General features: G+C 34.1%; 1 protein-coding gene across 1 annotated transcript; it reads left to right on the forward strand.

Moving 5' to 3' along the window:
- The first annotated feature begins 332 nt into the window (after positions 1 to 332).
- On the forward strand, positions 333 to 13,009 carry LOC125666793 (uncharacterized). The gene is made up of 15 exons (XM_048900081.2): positions 333 to 813; positions 920 to 953; positions 2,600 to 3,028; positions 3,143 to 3,359; positions 3,801 to 3,932; positions 4,265 to 4,453; positions 4,743 to 4,887; positions 5,768 to 5,901; positions 6,134 to 6,320; positions 6,934 to 7,069; positions 7,312 to 7,792; positions 8,213 to 8,258; positions 9,152 to 9,363; positions 10,385 to 10,475; positions 12,529 to 13,009. The coding sequence occupies exons 1-15, from the start codon at positions 543 to 545 to the stop codon at positions 12,795 to 12,797; spliced, it is 2,973 nt and encodes a 990-aa protein (XP_048756038.2). The 5' UTR covers positions 333 to 542; the 3' UTR covers positions 12,798 to 13,009.
- The last annotated feature ends 8,689 nt before the right edge of the window (positions 13,010 to 21,698 follow it).

Genomic DNA, 21,698 nt, shown 5'->3' on the forward strand with positions numbered 1-21,698 from the left:
AAATATTGCTAATTATCTCCCCTTGCAAGTGGGAATTGAAATTTACCCAAGGATGTCATGTGTCAGTTCAATTTTTTTTTTGAAATTCGCAGAATGGTTCTGCAGAACAAGATGAAAATTTACAATGCCGCCGACAGACAACGGACAAATTGATCAGAAAAGCTCAGGTAAACTAAAACGCGATGCCACTTTGTTTCATGCATTTGCTACTCGACATCTGGGTGAATTCAAATCAAAGACCATGTTTAGATATATACAATGTATTTAAAACATCACGTTCTCAAACCCTGACCCAGTTTTGATCTATAGAAAAAAACACCTCTTATTGTTTATTCCATGTTCAAATGTTTAAAATTTCTTGTCTTAAACCCTGTCCCAGTATTGATATTTATAGAAAAAAAAATGTTATTTGGTTTTCCACCCCGTTGCATACGATCTCCGCCAGGAACTGTGTTTTATCAAGTTTTAACATGTGTATTTGGATAATTGCATGATATACTTTAAAATAAATTGTCTTGGTCGTGTTAACAACTGTTTGCAAAATGGTGGACATCAATGCACTGTCGCAAATTAAGGAAAGAATACGAATTCATAGAAATTTAGGGAATTCTATAGATGAAACCACGGATTTTCTGACTCTCAACAAAGAATTTAGCGACGTAACAAGAACCTCGATCAAATGCATCAAGGATGTTGCAGGATATGCCAGGAAGATAAATGAAGATCTTGTAAAATTTCGAGAGTTAACTAAAGAATTCACCATTCAAATTGGGGAGAAGATGAAAAGGCTCGGAGAGTCCGGGATTATCATAGGTAAAGATATTGGATTATTTCTATTTAGATGTCTTTTAATTGTACTTCCTTTCCTCGCGCTGTTCAAATAGCCATTCCTATTCGTAAAGGTTTTTGTTATTTTCAGACGCCACGTATTTAACAGGAGTTCCATTGCATAGGTAAGATGGCCCTGGCTTTAAGGACACTAGCTAAAACATATATAGATAAAATCAATGCATGGGTTGATATATATTTCTTTACATATTCTGACTATAATTTGTACAAATATCAAATTACTAAAGTTTAAATGGTCAATTTGTTAATTTTTTAATTAAGGAATTGAAATGAGTCCAAACGACTTGTACAAATATTTCATGTAAATAATATCAATTTTATGCATTTATTTCCAAGTTTAAAACAACTATAATCTTCAAATTACGTCCCCAGAATTTTGCTTCCTAAACAAAAATTCAATCTGCTATATAAGTCGGCTCCTTGTATAACTTTTGACGAATATGCAATCATTTCAAAGTTGATAAATATGTTTGATTTATCTTTTTGTTGTGACAAAATAAATATGAATATAAATCTACCAATTTTTTTTTTGCCCACTGTATTCGACATAATTAAGAAATGAGAAGGCATGATGATATTCCATTTGGTGAAATGTATTCATTGTACTGCTATAAATATGAATTTACTGTCCATTTTCATAAGTTTGGGATAAACGTTTGTTTGTAGCACGTGTCGTTGTACGAGATACGTTTAAAACTGTTGATGATAACACGTAGGTCGACTCCTTTTGAGATTATAGTAGAGAAGCTTTTACTATTCTCTCTCTCACTCCATCGTACAAATTCCAGTCGTTTGAAGACTAATACACACGCACTTTGAAAAGCCATTTATTTTTGTATATATATATACTTATAAATTAACAAATTTTGTCATTAAACTCCAAAACGCTTGCCCCAGATTTATTGCTTGCACTTAATATTGCTATAATAGAAACTTACTTGATTAGGAAATATCGTAAAATTGATTAAAAACCTACTTTCGTTTTCGATAAACAACTTTGAAATAACAAAAAAGATAATAAAGTGGCGGATACGCTTTAGCGGATCTAAGTCAGTTTTTATGACAACGATAATACGATATAAAGTAAGCCCGTAAGCGCTTCCTGAAAAGTATGCTGGCGTGAAGCGTTGCAGTTCATACCCTCATGTATCTAAAAAGTGGAATTCATTTCTTATATTTACATTCTATTTTTATTTCTATCAGAATTCCCATCCGTTAAAATGTATGTATTATATCTATGAAGATTCATATGTTCACAACAGCGATGCATTCATAAGGAAATGGCTATCATTGCAATTTGTAAAAATATGAAAGGCAATCACATCGGAGACATAAATGTACAACCATAAAGTATACCCTCTTATGTTGCTTCAGTTCTTGTGATGTACAAATAGATATACATTTGCAAAGGACAAGAAAGTACATCAGCAAATATCCATTTCTACAGTAGAACACAGTTACAGCGAACACACTTATATTGAATTCACTCTCTAAGTCTTACAGTGAAGTAATTTTCATCCCATGTAGTTTTGAGATATTGGACTTAAACAGAGGATGCTTACTCCTCCTAGGCACCTGATCCCACCTCTGGTGTGTCCAGGGGTCCGTGTTTGCCCAACTATCTATTTTGTATTGCTTGTAGGAGTTATGAGATTGATCACTGTTCGTTATCTTCACCTTGCATGTTTATAACGAATCAAAACTGTTCACCGCAGCAATTCGCTATGCACTTGTTTTACTGTATTTTCAGGGACAGATTTGATATGCAAAAAGCAAAAAATCTTGCAATGCTACAAAAAATTGCAGACCAGCAATTAGAACTTCAAAAGGTGCTCAGTGAAACCGAGGATCTTATCCTGAAGGTTGAAGAAGAAGGAACCTTTACTATTGACGAGATTGATAACGTCAACGCCCATCTAAATAAATGGATCAAAAGTCTCGAAACCGAAGAGGAAAGACAAGACCGAATAAGAAAGGAGGAGGAAAGAAAAAGAAAAGAGGAAGAAGAAAAGAAGAGAAAGGAAAAAGAGGAAGCTGAACGCAAAGCGAAGGAGCAGAGGCAGAAAGAAGAGGAAGAGAAGCGAAGGAAGGAGGAGGAGAGACGACGCAAGGAAAGACAGAAGAAGGAGGAGGAGGAAGAAAGAAACAGAAGGAATCCAAAAAATTGGCCAACTCATATGTAAGCTTCTGGTGTACAAAAAAAAAAAAAACAAAAAAAAAAAAAAAAGAATTCATGGCCATTACATGTATTTTCAAAATCTAATTTTATACAAATTTCACATCTTTTATACAGATATGAAAGAGAGAAGGACAATAACTCTTTCCATTATGGAATCTGCTGTGTTGTGTCTGCCATAACCGGAAGTAGGGGTTTGGAGAAGTATGACATAGAATGCATAAGTTCCGATAGTCACACTGACCTTGATCATTATCCACAGAACAGAGAAGAAGTGCTTTTATCATCTCTCATCAAAATAAAATCCAAAACAGGGAAAGAAATATCACTAGAGGTGATGAAATTTCCTTTGTTAGAATTATTGTTAAGGTGTACATTAGTACAGTCATTTCATCAAAACCCCTGATTCCTGTCATGTAACGTATTTATGTGTAGTGAAAGTTTAAAAATGATCAAAAAACTATTTCATCAAAATGAGAGACGCCGGTGTTTGAGTGTGTGAAGGATTTAGGAATAGGGCTGTACACAAAGAAAAATAACTCGTTGAGTAATTTCTCTAGCGTTTAACAATTTCTGTGCTTATTTTGACTTCTTGTTCTATTTTTTCTGAAGTTTTGGACTTCACGTTTTGCAAAAACAAAAATTTAACGTTCCAATCTTGAACAATTGAAATTATACAATATAACTACAGCAAAAAACATATTTTGACAAAGTTTTTTTTAAATTATAAAATGTTAACGTTAACAAAGTTTTCTTCCTTTAAATTTTTTCACAGTTGCCGATGAAGGTGTATATTCCAAGGGCTAATGCCGATGGGATGAGGGAAATCCAAATGAAGGTCTCCAAAAATGGAGGGAAGTGGAAGGCGGTAGAAACAACAGATGACAAACCGATGATTAACTTATCCGTGAGCTTTCTAAACACATTATATTTTATCATTATCATAGTTCGAATCTGCCTGAATTTCTTCATTAATGATTTCTCGGGAGTTGCTTTCTAACAGATTATCGTCCACATACTTAAAAATACTTCTGCTACAGGGGACTCTTATCTGACAGGGGAAAAATACATAAGAGAAAATAAATTATCTATAGGAACAATATAGATATCCCATCGGGTTTTATAATTTTCCACCTATCAGGTCAGAGCCACTTTGGACAAATGTTTTAAGTCTGTAGTGAATAAGTTGTAACGAATGTGGTAAAATTTCGGGCAACCAACAATTTCTTTTTGATGTAGAACACCAAATTTGCTGTGACCAACATAAACGACTTTCAAACACTAGAAATCGTCGTAGTGTCCCGCCCTAAACGAGAGAATATGATTGTGAAAGCAGCTGGGGGAATGTTTGAACCAACAGACGACAAAAACGTTCGGATTGTCGTTCCATCTGGCAGTTTCATGAAAGATACTGGAGTCCATTTCAAGGTAAAAGTTTCAGGAAATGATTGGTTGTTGTAGAAATTATGTAGTATCTTAATAAAATCATGAATCAAAATATTTCAATCGATGTTTGTTGATTATAACTGTATGCTGATGCCCATTATCTTTGTTCATCACGGGATTCTGGAGATCTTGCATTCAGCGTTTCCGGAGATGTACCTGCGGTTACTGGTGCCTCCGTGCCTTAATCTACGAAATTCAGACAAATACAACAGCCATTTCAGTGACCAGGGTATTTTCAAACCTTTGTAACAGTAGTATACTATATCTTTAGGTAGATAAAGAATTGACAAATCGTGCAAAAGCTGACAAACAATTCAACGGCATTAAAATAGCCACCTCCTTACATGGGGTAGAATTTGATGAGGAAATTCTTCAAAATGTGCAGATGGAAATCTATCCGGATTTACAAAAAATAAGTATGTATAATTTGTTCTTCATGAATAATATTTAGACATTGAAACTAAAGATTTCCCTTTAAAAAAAATTATCAGAGGGTACCATGTGTCTTTAGTCGATGTGAAATTCCACTAAATCTGACTTTAAAAGATTATCCAAAAGCAGATCAAAAAGAAACACGAAGCAAATTCCATCGTTATTTTCTAATATGATTTCATTCTCAACTTTCCCCTTTCCTTTCCAATTTGATAAGAATGAACGTTCCCCTTTATTTGTCTTAATTTAGTAAATCTTTCAGTAAAGCATCCCTATCACATTCTAGAGTTTTGGTCTATGTGTCCCCTCCATTTCACTGAGGGTAAACGTAAACCAAAACTACGATACAGTGTGCGATCAAGTTACAAGGTGCACAGAAGTATAATGACTATATTGTAATATGTGCAGAATAAACCGTTGTAAGGATAGCTTTTACGATACACTCACTTGTGATTTGATCGATTTTAAAAAAAAAACTATGCAATGAAATGATACAAAAGTTAGAACTGAACCTTCTCTTAATTGGGTATGTTTGGCAAGAAAAGTTTGGAGACTCGAGAGCAATTGGCACTAGTATTGAGAGAGAGAGAGAGAGAGAGAGAGAGAGAGAGAGAGAGAGAGAGAGAGAGAGAGAGAGAGAGAGAGAGAGAGAGAGAGAGCATTGAACAGATATAAGATGCTGGGGGACAAGATTCAATAGGAATGCATGACATCGTTTGTTATAGAATTTATTTATTTCATAAATGTAATGGTCCTTAATGTTCGTATATAATATGTCAGGAAATATTCATGTGAAAAACACACATGGTGTCAAGAAAGGTGTTAGTATCTCGAGGATTTATTAAAAATTTCTTTTTTATACAGAGAGTGGCTCCCTTCACAATAAAACTATAGAAAAATGCAAGAACAAGCTCGTAACAGATATTTCAGTGCTCAGCATCGCAGCATATCTACACAAGAACGACAGAATAACAGACGAAAGTTTGGAGGAAATTAAGGTATCGATATCAATTGTTCATCTTCATGATGAATTCTAAGAATTCAGGTATTAAAGGTCTAAATTGCACCAAATTTTAGTTAATATGAGATAAATCGCACACATATGTAAATTGCTGTTGTTATTTTTTTAAAATATGCAACTGTATATCAACTGTATATCATCTCTAGCTAGGTTTGAGGAGTTGATTCTATTTGTATTTTTAAAAAAAATTGTATAAAAACTTTCCAAAGAGTAAAAACACCGAGGGAATGAAAGCTCGAAGACTGCTGGAAGAATTCAGAGATTGTAACATAAACCAGTTCAACGCCTTCACTGATGCGCTTGAGAAAGAAAATCAGGGTCATCTAGCAAAGTATCTCAAAAAGACCATGGATGGCATAAACACAGAAGAAGCAGACATGGGAAGTGATTTTATTGGTAAACAAATATAAAAACTAACAACTCAGCTTTATGACAAAGAGATTGACTTCTCCGTCATCATTTTCTCATATTTATGAAGTAATATTCCATTTTCACCTGCATATGGTGTTTGATTCGATACGCAATATTATGTTCGGCGTATTCAGATTTTAAATTGAAGCAGGATACTGACACACAGTAGTTTCTCATTTAAAGTCAACATTTCCAAAATTTTATCACGATCTAATGTACAGATACAACTGTCATTAGGTCCAGTGCTTTCTGACGTGTGTCATACCAATTGTCAGACCGTTCCTTGTATACTAATTACGGATTACTCCATGTACCTGATTAAGATATAGGGCTCACGGCGGGTGTGATCGGGGGATGTTTACTCATTCTATGCACCTGATTTCACCCCTGGTGTGTCCAGGGGTCCATGTTTGTCCTATTTTAAATTTTGTATTCTTTATGGGACGTTTCGTTATCTTCACTTTTTCATTCACTTTGTTATCATTAAAGTTATGAATTTTCACATTTTCTTTAAACTCCGTCTTTCCAGAGATTGAAAAAATATCAAACATGTATTGACAATCTACATCTCCATTTACAAATGAAATTATTGAACTAGGTGAGACTGACAATGTAGAACTACAAGTGGTGTCCAGTTGTCAGAACGGAGAGTGGAAGGTCATGGACAAAAAGGCGCTGGATGATTTCCCAGATGGTGTAGTAATTTCTCTACCAGCGAAAGGATCCACATTCGAGTAAGACTAATTGATCTGAGTTCTGTTATCCTTTCTCCTCTGTCAGTTGTGGTTACTTTTATTTTGGAGTAGTATCACTGAATGAAGTCTAAACGTGTAAATCAACTATAGGGACACTGTTAAGTTTTTCTTAAATGAAATACATGTAAGTATCACTGTATTAAAAAGATGTTCATGACCTTTCTATTTTAATTTGATCTGTGGTATACATGAACATATCCGGCGACCCTCGTTTCTTTCAGCATCATGGGTCTCATTGTACCAAAAAGTATGGACAACCGCACGATATGCCACATCGCTGATTTGTTGTATCGGCAATCGTACCATATTAATGTAAGACTGATGGTTCGTCAGAGCGAAGAAAATCCAAACCATGGATTTGTACGATGTTTAGAGAACGAAAAATGCCCAAATGCCTCCGACGAGATGAAGAAGCAGGGTTTCAAAAAGGGACCTCCAGAATCGCCTGAATTTGGAGTATGTGATGGAGAAGAAATCATTATTTGTATGGCAGGAAATATAACTCTTGACTCAGACATAAAAACACTGTGTTTGAAATTTTACTTAAATATGGATTCTGCAAGTTCTACATTCAGAATAGATGTTTTCAATAAGAAGGCACAAGCAAGAGACAAGTCTTTTTCTGGAGAGTTAAGATACAACGTCGGTAGAAAAGAACAGGACCCTCCGCGGCGCGGATCTATGGTTTTGTACATACCAAAGGTACATGTAGTTGTGAACTGTTTTTCGCACAGATCCCAAAATATCATTTATGTATCACAATACCGAAGTATTACACATCATCCAAAAAACTTTCCAGGCCATTATTATCTTTTTAAAGAAGAATCCCATTAAACTGATTGGAGAGGTATGAAATATGGTTAATTGTGGTAAAGGGTAAATGCAGCATTTATTACCATTGTTTTCGAACCAGCATTACGCTTTCTAGAAATATTAGTGAAGTATATCTGGGTTTTTTTCTATTTATGCTATGTGATGGTCATACGAACTTTGAACTTTGAAAAAAAAATCAAATGTTTTCCATCTTTTACAGCTATGCACAAATGCATAGGTTAGAGTTGTTTGAATATGATTGAAAACTATCAGCCAATATCACCTTGTGTAGTTTTTTTTTTGTGTTAGGATGAAGAACAGCATAGATACGCGCCGCTCACACTTGATGTTCCAGGTAAAGCGTTTGAGATGTTAACATAAACTCAAATAATTAAAGATACCTTTAATTGTTTGAAGATACCATCAATTCATTTGATGCGCGCAACAATTCAATTAAAGATCTCTTCAAATGATTAATGGTATCTTTAATTCTGAATTATTGCATGCATTAATTCTTAGTATTCTGCTGAATTGATGATGAATTGATGATGAGCAATTGAATGTTGCTCTCTTCAAATGAATTGGTGATATCAACAATACAATCTATGCGCGTTACATTTGAATTGAAGAGAGCAATAATTCTATTAATACGCGCATCAATTCAAATAGTCCGCACAATAAGTGAATTATTGCTCTCTTCAATTGAGTTCATGATATCGTTAATTCAATTGATGCTTGCAGTCATTCTTTTAGAGAGAGCAACTATATAATTAGAGATATTTTCAATTCAACATATCCACGACAGAATTACTTATCTCTTTATTTAAATTAGTGCTCTCTTCAAAAGAATGGATGCATGCAGTAATTCCTTATAAAAAACTGTTGTAAATAATTGAATATATCTTCAATGGAATTACAGAGATCACCAGCTCTTTATATCGAGCTCGAAATTAAATTTTGCGACCATAATTACACCACATTGATGCGCGCATCATTTAAATTGATGAGAGCAATGATTGAATTGAAGTTATTGTGCGCAATAAAATGATATGGTGCACATCAATTCAATTGATGAAAACAATAATTAAATTGATGATATGTTCAAATAATTAAAAATATCTTCAATCCTACATAGGAGCGAAGCTAGTAAAAATAAATCATATAATAAGTTGTTTATTATTATCATTATTCTAAAGATTTTGTTTTTGGTTGTTTTTATCATTATACCTAACATCGTATATTTCACAGTGAAGGTCAGTGCTAAATATTTAGCATGGCGAATCCCAAACAGAGAGAAACCGAAACTAGATGAGTTTTACCTTTCTTTGGCCGAGAGCAGTACAAAATTGCGATCACTGAAACAACGGGCAGTTAAAGAAGCATCATCTGGTACAAACAGGGAAATATGCGAAGTCTTCATTATGAATTGGGCAAACCAAAGACCGAAAAGTGAAAACAAGGTCAGTTTAGAGTGTCAAGATTGATTGCGTCATCAGATCTGAAAAGTCATGTACAAGCTTTGTTTTCATTGGCAAAGCAGAAAGGTAGTCCTAAAAACGATACACTCTATGTAAAATTTCTAGACATTGACTAACTTGATCAATCACTGTGCACGTGTGCTTTTGAATTGAAGTATGTCAGATCCACTGGAGCATTCCAGCGTGGTATATGTTGTATGGTCAAACTTTTCTTTTCGGCGAGTAGTAGAGAGTAGAAAATTATTCCTCTCTAATTTGAGAAGTATTTTTAGCAGATATAATCCATCAAGTTCATAGCAATATTTCAAAGTGGTATTCAACTGCATTATGACATATGAATAATCAACTTTCTATGTGAAATAATTCTAATTTACTTGCAAAATCAATCTACAATACATTGCTATTGCAAGTATGAATCAGTGATTAGATAAAATTGATCATTTACCAAAGAGAATTTCTTTCTCTTACAAGGTAATTCTGTTTTCCGCTTACTGTGCAAGGATTGTTCTTACTTTAACACACGTCACCACACCCCGAAATCAATGAATGCAGTATACTGGTATATATACATTCAAGATGCTATGAACGCAATCAATGGATACAGAGTTCAGAATGGAGAATAGTAGTAGATATGCAAATATTATATTTTGTATCGTTGTACACAAAGCAAGTAACTCAGCTAATAAAAAGTTATTTGAAATGGTAAATCATTTTTTGAAACCTTTTATCCCCTGCATGACATTTAGCAGACTCGGATGTTTTAAATGACACACCGATTATTCATGGATATATTTTAATACACTTCGTTCTTGTCACGGATTCTAAAACAATTGATGGTATATATATAAGCCATGCACGAGAAAGAAAAATGCATGATTAATCCATGTAGGTAGTTACTTCTGTCAATGTGATATTTTCCTTCAATGAGGCAATATTTTAAACACGTGTCCTTTTTTGCAACTCAAACTACAAATGTAAAACGATATTTTTTTTCTGTTTTCAGGTTCAGACAATATCAGTCCGACTACATTCCCTTTCAACAGAACTGGGAAAAGAGTTTGATTTATTCATGAAACCATATTCACAAGCAAATGGTAGGACTCTCACATTTTATTGCAGAGAATTCAATTTGATATAAATTTGCTGAATCAATTTACAAGAAATGTATATTATAGTATAACTTTCATGCCCTCTAAAACGCAATGCCTTCTCCTAACCCCTGTTACATGCGTGTCTAACAAATTATAGATTTGCATGGATTTTTGTTTTACGTTTTCTCTCAGAAACTGCATGGCAATCCCCCCCCCCCACCAAAATTGCCTTTAGAACATCTTTGGGAGTAGGGACCAACACCTTTGAACCTCTTTGTCCATAACTGCCCTTTTTCGGGACCAAAGGAGTAAAGGAAAAATCTCTAAAATAGTACAATCTTCAAAAATCCTGAACATTTTGCATTCAAACTTCGTGTATATTTGTACCGAGCATAAAAGCTCTAGCAATACAGTTATTTTTTAATAAGAAAGTTTTTACAGATTTAGAAATCTGTAAAAACTTTCTTTACTCCAGAATTTAATCTTACTTGTAACACGCAATGAGATTGGAAGCGGATTATAAAACATGAACTTCCCCAAGTTAGGTTATGTCATGTAACATAGGTATAAGTTAGCTTCATTCCATAGATATCAAGCACACTATCTGGATATCAAATGATAATGAGCATGGAAACCTCTACCAAAATCGAAGCAAAAATGAATTGAAGTTTTAGATATCATCTTCTCTAATTCTAATCATTTATCCCACATTCTGTAGGCATGAATGATGCTCTTCAAAAGTGGTGGAATTCTGGGTTAGTGGTTCTAGCCCTAGTATGGATCATGTGTAACTATTAAACTGAAAATACATTGCGTCTTTAAATTTGTTCTTCGGTCCTGAGCACCCGGCTTATACTATGCACAAAGGTTGCTTATGACCTGACAGTGTATCATGTCACAATTAGATTAAAGTTGTTTTAACTTGTGTCCGAATCCTTTTCTGAGTGCTGTTTGACGATGTTTAATGAAGTCTACAAGGAAGATCATTTGTCTGGGTCATTTCTTAGAAAACGAGAGATATCTTGTAACAAATATTACTCATAACCAGAAGAATTGAATTTAAGAATATTCCTTTTCACCATGACGACATACGATTCTCAGAGTTTTGTAGGTGCACTATCTACACACAGCACTTCTGCACTGTTCATTTAAGAATAACGCACTGAAGTGTGCCTGCGTCAAGCGTTGCAGTACATGTAATATCAAAAATAACGCACTGAAGTGTGCCTGCGTCAAGCGTTGCAGTACATGTAATATCAAAAATGAAAAAAAAAACTTATATTCACGTTCTACTTTATTTCTGTCGGAATTCCAAGCCACGAAAATAGAAGTACTCTATTTATCATGATTCATACATAGAAGTACTCTATTTATCGTGATTCATACATAGAAGTACTCTATTTATCGTGATTCATACATAGAAGTACTCTATTTATCATGATTCATACATAGAAGTATTCTATTTATCCTGATTCATTCACTCTTACAGTGCTGATACAATTTTTTTTCACACACATCCCCCAAAACAAAACAAAAAATGCCAACCTTCAGTTGCTATTTGAACTGTAGTTAGTTATCATTCTTATGTCCTTTCTATGTATCTGATTATTCCTAAGTGTTGTTTTAAATTGTTTTATATGTTATTAGGGTAATTCATTATGTCATTGCATTAGGCGCTATATATCAATAATAATAAGTATGCATTTTAATTATGACACTATGCATATTTTATTCCCATGTATGTGCACATCGATTTTATATTATCTTTTCTCTCATATTTGTAAAGCGCTTTAGAGAACTAATGTTGATAGGGCGCTATATAAATCTTTTAATTACGATTACAATACACCAACTTTTCACAACTGCTACGCACTCATTACAACTTGTAACAATATCAAAGGTAAAAACATGTTCATCTAACAAAGCTCTTTGAACTTGTACCTGGTTGTACGTGTAGGTATTGCTTATTACATTTCTAATGTGAAAATCTCCTTCCATAATTGTAGAAACACTGGACATAGATTTTAAAGCACTTATTTGTTTTCTTTATTTTCAGGAATTCTTTCCAACAATGGTATAGAGGAGATAGGAAAGCATGTTCACAACGTTTGGGAAAGTCTTGCACAAAAGCTTGCTGTCGATCCTTCTGATATTGACGCCATCAAAATTGATTTTCACGACGATGTCAGAAGAGCAGTACGCATGCTCGATCAGTGGCGCATGTCAAACACTGCCATAGAAAAGGGAAAAGATTTAATTTCATATTTATCAAAATGCATGGAGAATTCGAAATGCAGCAACCAAGTGTTAAAATTGGTCAGATAAGATAAGAAACATTGGTTTACTTGTATTCTCAACAAATATGTTTGAAACTTAATATATATGAATATAACTGCTTTTTCACTGGTCCCTTGTTAGCATATAACTTGTTTGTTAACCTCCCATCACTGATACCCTAGAAAGCAACTAATTGATTGAAATATGGACAGCCTAGTTAACCAAATACATGTAGATTGAATCTGCATACAGTTAGGTAATGTTTGTTTGTTTTGATGTTTTCTGCCACACTCAACAATGTTTCAGTTATATGGTGGCGCCCAGTTTTTATTGGCGGAAGAGAGAACCCAGATACAATGTACCTGGGAAGAGACCACCGACCTTCCGAAAGTAAACTGGGAAACTTTCTCACTTACCGGCGCGAGCGGGATTGGAACCCGCGCCGACAGAGGTGAGAGACTGTGTGATTTTGAGCGCAATGCTCTAACCACTCGGCCACGGAGGTCCTCAGTGACCAATCTCAAAAACCCCATAAAGAATACAAAATACAAAATTAAGAACAAAGCAAACACAGACCCCTGGACATGCCAGAAGTAGGAACAGGTGCCTAGGAGGAGCAAACATCCCCTGTTGACTGGTCACATTTGCTGTGAGCCCTCTATCTTTATTAGGTTTACGGAGTAATCCGTAGTAAGAAAAAATCAATATGTGAAGAACGGCCTAACAATTGGTCTGAAACACGTCAGACAGCATTTGACCTAACGACAGGTTGTATTAGCAGTTAAATCATTATAACGACCAAAGAATTTGCGAAATGCCGACTTCGAACGAGATTTGAAACCCCTGTAACATCAATGTACTTGTTAGTAGCTTGCCTCGATTTAAAAGCTGATCATACGCAGAACATGATCTTGCGTATCAAATCAATTAAGAGACATCAACAGCATATGCAGGTGATAATGGAATATTGCTACATGAATATGGAGACCGTGAAGTCCTCATGTTTGTCATAAAGTTGAATTGCCAGTTTGCCGTTAACATCTATGTTCAATAAATATCCAAATATGAAGCAGATGTGAAAGACACTGCGGTATCTTTTTTTTTCGAGTTCTCTGGGATATATCGAATCAAAATATGAAGGAAATGAACAATGTTACATGCGTAATGGACAAAACGTCGTCGATATATCTAAATGTTGAAATCACACCCACAAGAAAATTTTCTAATTCCAATGTAGAAGCTTTTCAATCAAGAATATAAAAAAGTGTTTGGCTAATAAGGGAGTAAATTTCGTACCCATTGGCATTCCATCAGACTGTTGGAAAACTTGATGACATAGCGTTTAAATGAGATACTCCTGCATCTTTTTAATATCAGAGTAGAATCAGAGTAATGTCACAAGATACGAATATTTCCGTGTTCCATTTTGACTTCATCCCAGGCAAAAGAGATAGGTCGAAATGTAAGCTAATTTGTCCCATACCGACGAAGTTTGCATTGAGTCCGTCCGTCTGTCTGTCTGTCCGACGGTCCAGTTTTCCGTACGTTTTTCTCTGTTCTTGCAGATATTTATTTGATATTTGGTACATTGCTTTGGCATAACAAGCTACAGATCAAGTTCGAATTTGGTCCCGGTCCGTTGATTTTGTACTTATTTATGGCCCTTGGACTTAGAAAAATAGTGTGAATTATCAGTTTTCCAGACTTATTTTGGTTGTGCTTGCAGATATTCACTTGATATTTGGTACATTGCTTTGCCATAACAAGGTACCTATCAAGTTCGAATTTCATCTCGGTCCATTGATTTTTCATTAAGTAATGGCCCTTGGACTTAGAAAAATAGTATGAATTGTTAATTTACATCCAAGTTTCTTATCTCTGTAGATAAGAGTACTACACTCATTAAAACTTCTAGCATAGTAATACAACAATATAGCTAAATTATTCATGATCAACTACATGTCGCAGTTTATTGACTTGGTTAATGACCTAATTAAACCTAATTATAAATTTCTCTTTTTTTTCTGGTGTAGTCTCTACTCGAATAGTGGTTGATTTCCTATCCTGGTTCCCCAATTTTCCCTTTACCATAACCAACAAAATGAACTTTGAATAATGTTGTGGTACAGTAATTTTTGCAACTGGTAGGGGACTATGTATTGTCATGCACTACTCTCAGAATGCTTGTTCGTGACTAATTTAACTCTTTGACATCTTCAGGTAGCCTTATTTGTATAATATGCATACACGTGCCTTTTTGTTGTTAGATTGATTGATTGATTATTTACTGTTTATAGCAGCTTGATCAATTTTTCAGCTATCCTACGGCTGTTTTGTGGTTGGAAAGAAACACTTGAGTCAGTACGTTTTACACAGAGTTCATAGGAATAAGGACCCACCAGACTATCAGTTCACTGCACTAAATCATGTGTAAAACAATAAAGGGTAGTTAGATATGCACAGATCCAAATAAAATGGTGAAAGAATAGCACGTAGTATTCTAAATACAGTCAAGGGTCAGCATTCAACTAGTTACGGAAAGAAAGTAACGAAAAACACGGATCATACATGTATTTCAAAACTAATTCCATGAGTATTTCTTTAATTATATGTCTTTTATACCATGATATTGTTATCTTTATCAAAATTCAGCATCATAAGATTGATTATATGCGCCTTTAATGACGATAACCTAATACTGCAAATATGAAACAATTCAATGTACATGGCGTCAAACATAATAAGTTCATAGATGTATTTATTATTCTAGCTCAAAAATAAAAACTATTCTATCAAAAATATTGTTTAGTATCAAGCAAGATTAACTTTTTATAGGTGCCTATAACGAAACAACTAATCTGTCGTGCAATTGTATCATAATAAGCAATGCGAACCAGACCAAACCAGAAAAAAACCAATTTTACAAAAGTTGGTCGACCTTTAACGTTACGTATGACTTTTCATATATAAAAAATACATGGTCTGATGACGATGAACATTAATACAGAATGATGTGAAATACTAGTACCATAATGCTAAATTAACACAAAGGATTTGAATAAAGTGCATCTGCCCAAACTTGCATTGTATTCAGGGCCGTAAATTAACCTTCAATTTGGAGGAGGCAGGAAATTAGGCGGGGGTCTGGGGGCCTGGGCCTGGGCCTGGGCGGCCCCCAGACGCTGAGCACATTTTGTGCACACTGAACACGTTTCGTGCAAAATCCTTGATTCTAGGGCCTTCTAAGATGTTACTTGACTAACTCATTCTAAAAGAAAGATTTGGAATGCTTTTTAAGGGAGGTATCATGTTCTTAGTTATTGGAAACAACATAAATTCTAATGAACTTTAAATTTTTTTTGGCTCAAAAGTTGGAGGAGGCAGCTGCCTCCTCCGCCTCCATGTAATTTACGTCCCTGTGTATTTCGAATGTGAAAAAGGATAGACATGTAATTTCATGGTTCGTCTTTTCCCGGAAATTTATTATCCGATCGTAACAAAGCAATAATTGATATAATGCGCGCATTAAATAATTGAATTGATGTGCGCATTAATTCATTTGATGAGAGCAATAATTGATTTAATGCGCTCATTAATTCAATTATTGCTCTCTTCAATTGCATTAATGATATCTTTAATTCATTTGAAGAGAGAAATAATTAATTCTTTTAGAGAGAGCAACTATATGATTAAAGATATCTTCAATTCAACATATCCACCATTAATTCCTTATACAAAAGCATTGTAAATGATTTAAAGATTTCTTCAATTGAATTAAAGAGATCATCAAATTATGTATACTGAGCTCTAAATCAATTATTGCGAGCAATATTTCTACGAAATTGATGCTCTCATCAATTGAATTGAAGAGAGCAATAATTGAATTAATGTGCGAATTAAATCTATTAATGCTCTCATTAATTCAATTGAAGTGCACATCAGTTGAATTGATGAGAGCAATAATTGATTCAATGCACGCATTAATTCAATTAAAGAGAGCAATAATTGAATTGATGATATCTTCAAATAATCACCGTATTTCTTGGTTTTACGGCTTGCGACGATAGGTGCTATGATGGTCAACAGTTACAGTATACAGGCAACAGCAACAACACTCTGGTTCTGATGCAATGTCAAGATTTAAATCGTTCGTCTGAAAAATGAGTGAACCAGGATTCTAATTGATTCTTAAATACTAATTCTAGAGTGTTAATTCCTTTTCATATCCAGATACGTATTACCCGTCCGATTTTAGTGTTACGTTTGCTCAAACAATACATTCAAACCATTTGCCCTCTTGTCTCTACAGAGTCGACTGCGGTGTGATTGAAATTGACACGGTCTTTCTGAAGATGTAAATTTCAATTATTTCACACTACAAGCGATTGTAATCTTCAAAATATGAGATCGATGGAAAGTAACAGTGAATCAGGCCGGGTAGTATTTACATTCGCTATATGGACGTAATGATTTTGAATTTGCCTATCTCATCCTATTCCAACAGTCTCGATTAAAGTCAGCATTTTGCAAATTCTATGGTCGTTATAACGATCTAGGTCGTCAATTCAACCTATCATTGGGTCAAGTGCTGTCTGACGTGTTTCATACCTTTTCTTAGACCGCTCTTGGCACACTGATTTTGACTACGGATAACTCCGTTTACCTGATCAGGATATAGGGCTCACGACGGTTGTGACCGGTCGACAGGGGATGCTTACTCCGCTTAGGCACCTGATCCCACCTCTGGTGTATCCAGGGGTCCGTGTTTGCCCAACTATCTATTTGGTATTGCTAATAGGGGTTATGAGATTGATCATTGTTCGTTATCTTCACCTTCCATCAACTGCTTTCAATACAGTTCAAGAAAAAATTTTCAAACGAATTTTGTAAATGTTCCAATATGCTACAATTCAAAAGTTAAAGTTGGCAAGTCATATGTGTTTGCAAAAAAGTGGTATGAAAAAGGTGTCAAGACAGTCAATGATTTTATAGACTCTAACGGTGTTTTTCTAACAATGGATAGATTTGGAAAAAAAATTGATATTGATCATGTTTGTTTTATGCAATACAACAGTATTATAAATTCTATTTCTACGATGGCAAAAAAACTGTGTGTGTCAAAAGAGTTGAGAAAATATGTTAATGGTCCATCCACACCTTTTCACTATGAAGATATACTATTCATATGAGTTACCGTACCTATACTGGATTCCTAAACTACATAAAAACCCTTACAAACAAAGATACATTGCTGGATCCAGTAAGTGCTCTACCAAGCTCCTATCTTTGTTCCTCACGAAAATGTTAACAGCTGTGAAGGAGAAACTTCAAACTTACTGTGCGACTACATATGCCAGAAGTGGTGTTAATCAAATGTGGATTCTAAAAAATTCTAAAGAACTTTTAGTAAACTTGAAATCACAGAATTTTTCCCAAATCAATAGCATTAAAACCTATGACTTTTCAACACTATACACGACCATTCCTCACGATAAATTAAAGACTAGACTTTTTGACATCATAGACAGCTGCTTCTTCAACAAAAACGGAAAACGGAAATACTCATATCTAGTGATCAGTCATTCAAAAACTTACTTTGTTAAACACCACTCTGATTCCACGCACAAGTACTCTGAAGTTGAAATAAAAATATGCTAGAGTTCCTCATTGACAATATCTTTGTGGTCTTTGGTGATCAGGTCTTCCAACAGTCTGTTGGAATTCCCATGGGCACGAATTGTGCTCCTTTGTTAGCTGACCTGTTTTTATATTCATATGAAGCAGAATTTATTCAAAAACTTCTACGTGAGAAGAAAAAATCTCTCGCTGTGACCTTCAATTCGTCTTTTAGATATATCGATGACGTTTTGTCTATTAACAATGATAGCTTTCATTCATATGTCGATTTGATATATCCCTATGAGCTCGAAATAAAGGACACCACAGAGTCGTCCACTTCTGCTTCATACTTAGATATTTTATTGAAAGTAGACATTAACGGCAAACTGACAACTCAACTGTATGACAAACGGGATGATTTCAGCTTCTCCATCGTCAACTTCCCACATTTATGTAGCAATATTCCATTATCATCTGCATATGATGTTTATATATCTCAACTAATTCGATATGCAAGAGCTTGTTCTGGGTATAGTCAGTTTTTAAATCGAGGTAAGCTACTGACAAACAAGTTGATGGTACAGGGATTTCAACAGTCTCGATTGAAGTCAGCATTTCGCAAATTCTATGGTCGTTATAACGATCTAGTTCGTCAATACGACCTCGCATTGGGTCAAATGCTATCTGACGTGTTTCATACCGATTGTTAAGCCGTTCTTGGCACACTGATTTTGACTGCGGATAACTCCGTTTACCTGATCAGGATATGGGACTCACGGCGGGTGTGACCGGTCAACAGGGGATGCTTACTCCTCCTAGGCACCTGATCCACCTCTGGTGTGTCCAGGGATCCGTGTTTGCCCGACTATCTATTTTGTATTGCTTGTAGGAGTTATGAGATTGATCACTGTTCGTTATCTTCACCTTGCATTGCATAAGAAATGCACAAATTACATATATAAGAACATTACTTATAAAGAAGAAATTCCGACTTCAATTGCTAAATGGAATTCCTGTCCATTTTTGAGGGGCTATAGAGATATCATTACCAAAGAAGTTTTTGAAATATGTTTTGAATTAACGTCAGATTCAGCAGCAGAATGGTTGCAATACAGAATTCTATATAGAATTATATCTGTTAAAAGTTACTTGAAAAAAATCAAAGTTATGGATAATGATATCTGCTCATTTTGTGGACACAGCTCTGAAAACATTGAACATATTTTTGTGTTTTGCGACAAAATAGGAACTTTGTGGAACCAACTAAGCTTACATATTTATGAGAGAACAACAAATAGAATTGGTTTCAATGTTTTTAATATTATTTTTGTCGATTGTTCATAACAAAATTCCAACAAAGTACATGTAATAAATTTCATAATTTTATATACCAAACAATATATATATATAGTTGCAAACAAAACAGATTACCATATTTTGAGAGTGTATTACAATATATTAGGATGAAATATGAAATTGACCATTGTATATTTTTAAAAAACTGTAATTCTAAAAAATTCAGTACAATCTGGGCTGTATGGGAAAATATTTTTGATTAATGTCTTTCCACTCTTTACTTGGTACTGTCAACCTTATTATGTTATTATAACTAAACTATGTGTGTGAATGTATGTATGGATGTTATTATCAAATACTAAAATTTGCAAATAAAAACAAATTTAAAAATTCTGTGCATCGCCAAGCTTACATGTGTATTTCTCTCGGAATGCAGACGATTGGTTTACACTGAATGACATGTTTTTCAATTTGATTTTTATGATTATAAAATTGAATTATCAGTCATCGACTTTATTGATGCATTAGCAAAACTCGAAGAGCATGCGAGATGTGTATTAATTTTCTCATAATCAGTTAATACAAATGAAGGGATATCGTAGAATAATGACCGCGGCATTCATTTTATCTTTGCAATAACCTTGGTAGAGTTGCTCTGATTGTATTAGAATATCTTCCTGTTTCTATGGCTACATGGTGCGAGTATAATCGCATTTTGGATATACACTTATGCAAATTTACATGAATTGATTTTTCTTTGAAGATATAATCCATAAATTGAATATTTGTAAAATGAACATTTTTTTCAATTTTAAAAATACCTTAAATAAATTGTACTGCTTACAACCCAATAAACTTTTTAATATCGGTAAAGGTAACATTGTGCACTGTCAACTTTGAAACAATGTAAGTAATTTAAATGCAGATCTGAAATCCCACTTCTTACGAGATAGTACTACTCGTGATAGGTGTGGCCACCATACTGAAGATTCTATTTATTTCTTCTTCAATTGTCCTGAGTTTTCTGACCATAGAACTAAGCTAATCTCGTCCATCAATGAAGTGCAACTTTGTGTTCCTTTAACATTGAATTTACTTTTATATGGTGAAAAATATTTAAGTTCTTTAATGAAAAGATTTTTGAAATTGTTCAAAAGTATATATTGGAAACTTAAAGGTTCTTTTAAGTATCTCATATTTTGTCAATTATACAATTGTCTATTTTTGATATTTTGTTTTCCCCTTTTCCCGGTACTCCCCCCTTTCTTTTTTCCCTTCTTTTTTATTTATCTTTTGTTTGTTACATGTACTTTTCTTTCTTTCTCTTTCAAATTGTATAAATATCTTTCAGTTTTCACTTTATTTTTTTTTCTTCTATTTTTTCTTTTTCTTTTCGTTTACTCATTCTATATGATAAGATAAGATAAGATAAGTTTATTCCAATTTTGGGGCCAGAGGGCATAACAGTAAGATATTTTATAAAGAAGGAAATTCAAAAAAGAAAGAAAGTTTACAACATTAACTACAGGTTACATAGACTGCAAACTGCATGTGGATGCAGCATGTTGGAGAAACAAGTACATACATATATGAATTGCTAATCATGTATATATACAAGTAGATGGACAGTATCAGTATTATACCAATATATGAATAATAAACTATAATGATTTTTGCAGTTTTAAAGCATCACTTCTTTTTCTGAAAGTTTGCACTAAATATTCACTCAATTTGACAATTACTGGTTTGTCTTCATTAATCATCAACCAAGTAAATTTTTCCTTATTTGTTAGACAGATAAAAATTTTGTTGAGCTTGTATATACCATTAAAAAACATATTTCTCTCTTCAACATAGAATGGACAATCAGTAAGGAAATGAAATTCCTCTTCAACACAATTAAGGTGACATAATTCACATATTCTTTTGTTTCTTTCTAAAGAAATCTTCTGGCCAGAATTGGTTTTTGTAAATTCAGATCTTCCTCTTTCAATTCGAAGGTCATGTGCACTAATTCGAAATCTACATAGAGTT

This window comes from Ostrea edulis, chromosome 1 (genome assembly GCF_947568905.1).
Source record: "Ostrea edulis chromosome 1, xbOstEdul1.1, whole genome shotgun sequence".
Taxonomy (NCBI): Eukaryota; Metazoa; Mollusca; class Bivalvia; order Ostreida; family Ostreidae; genus Ostrea; species Ostrea edulis.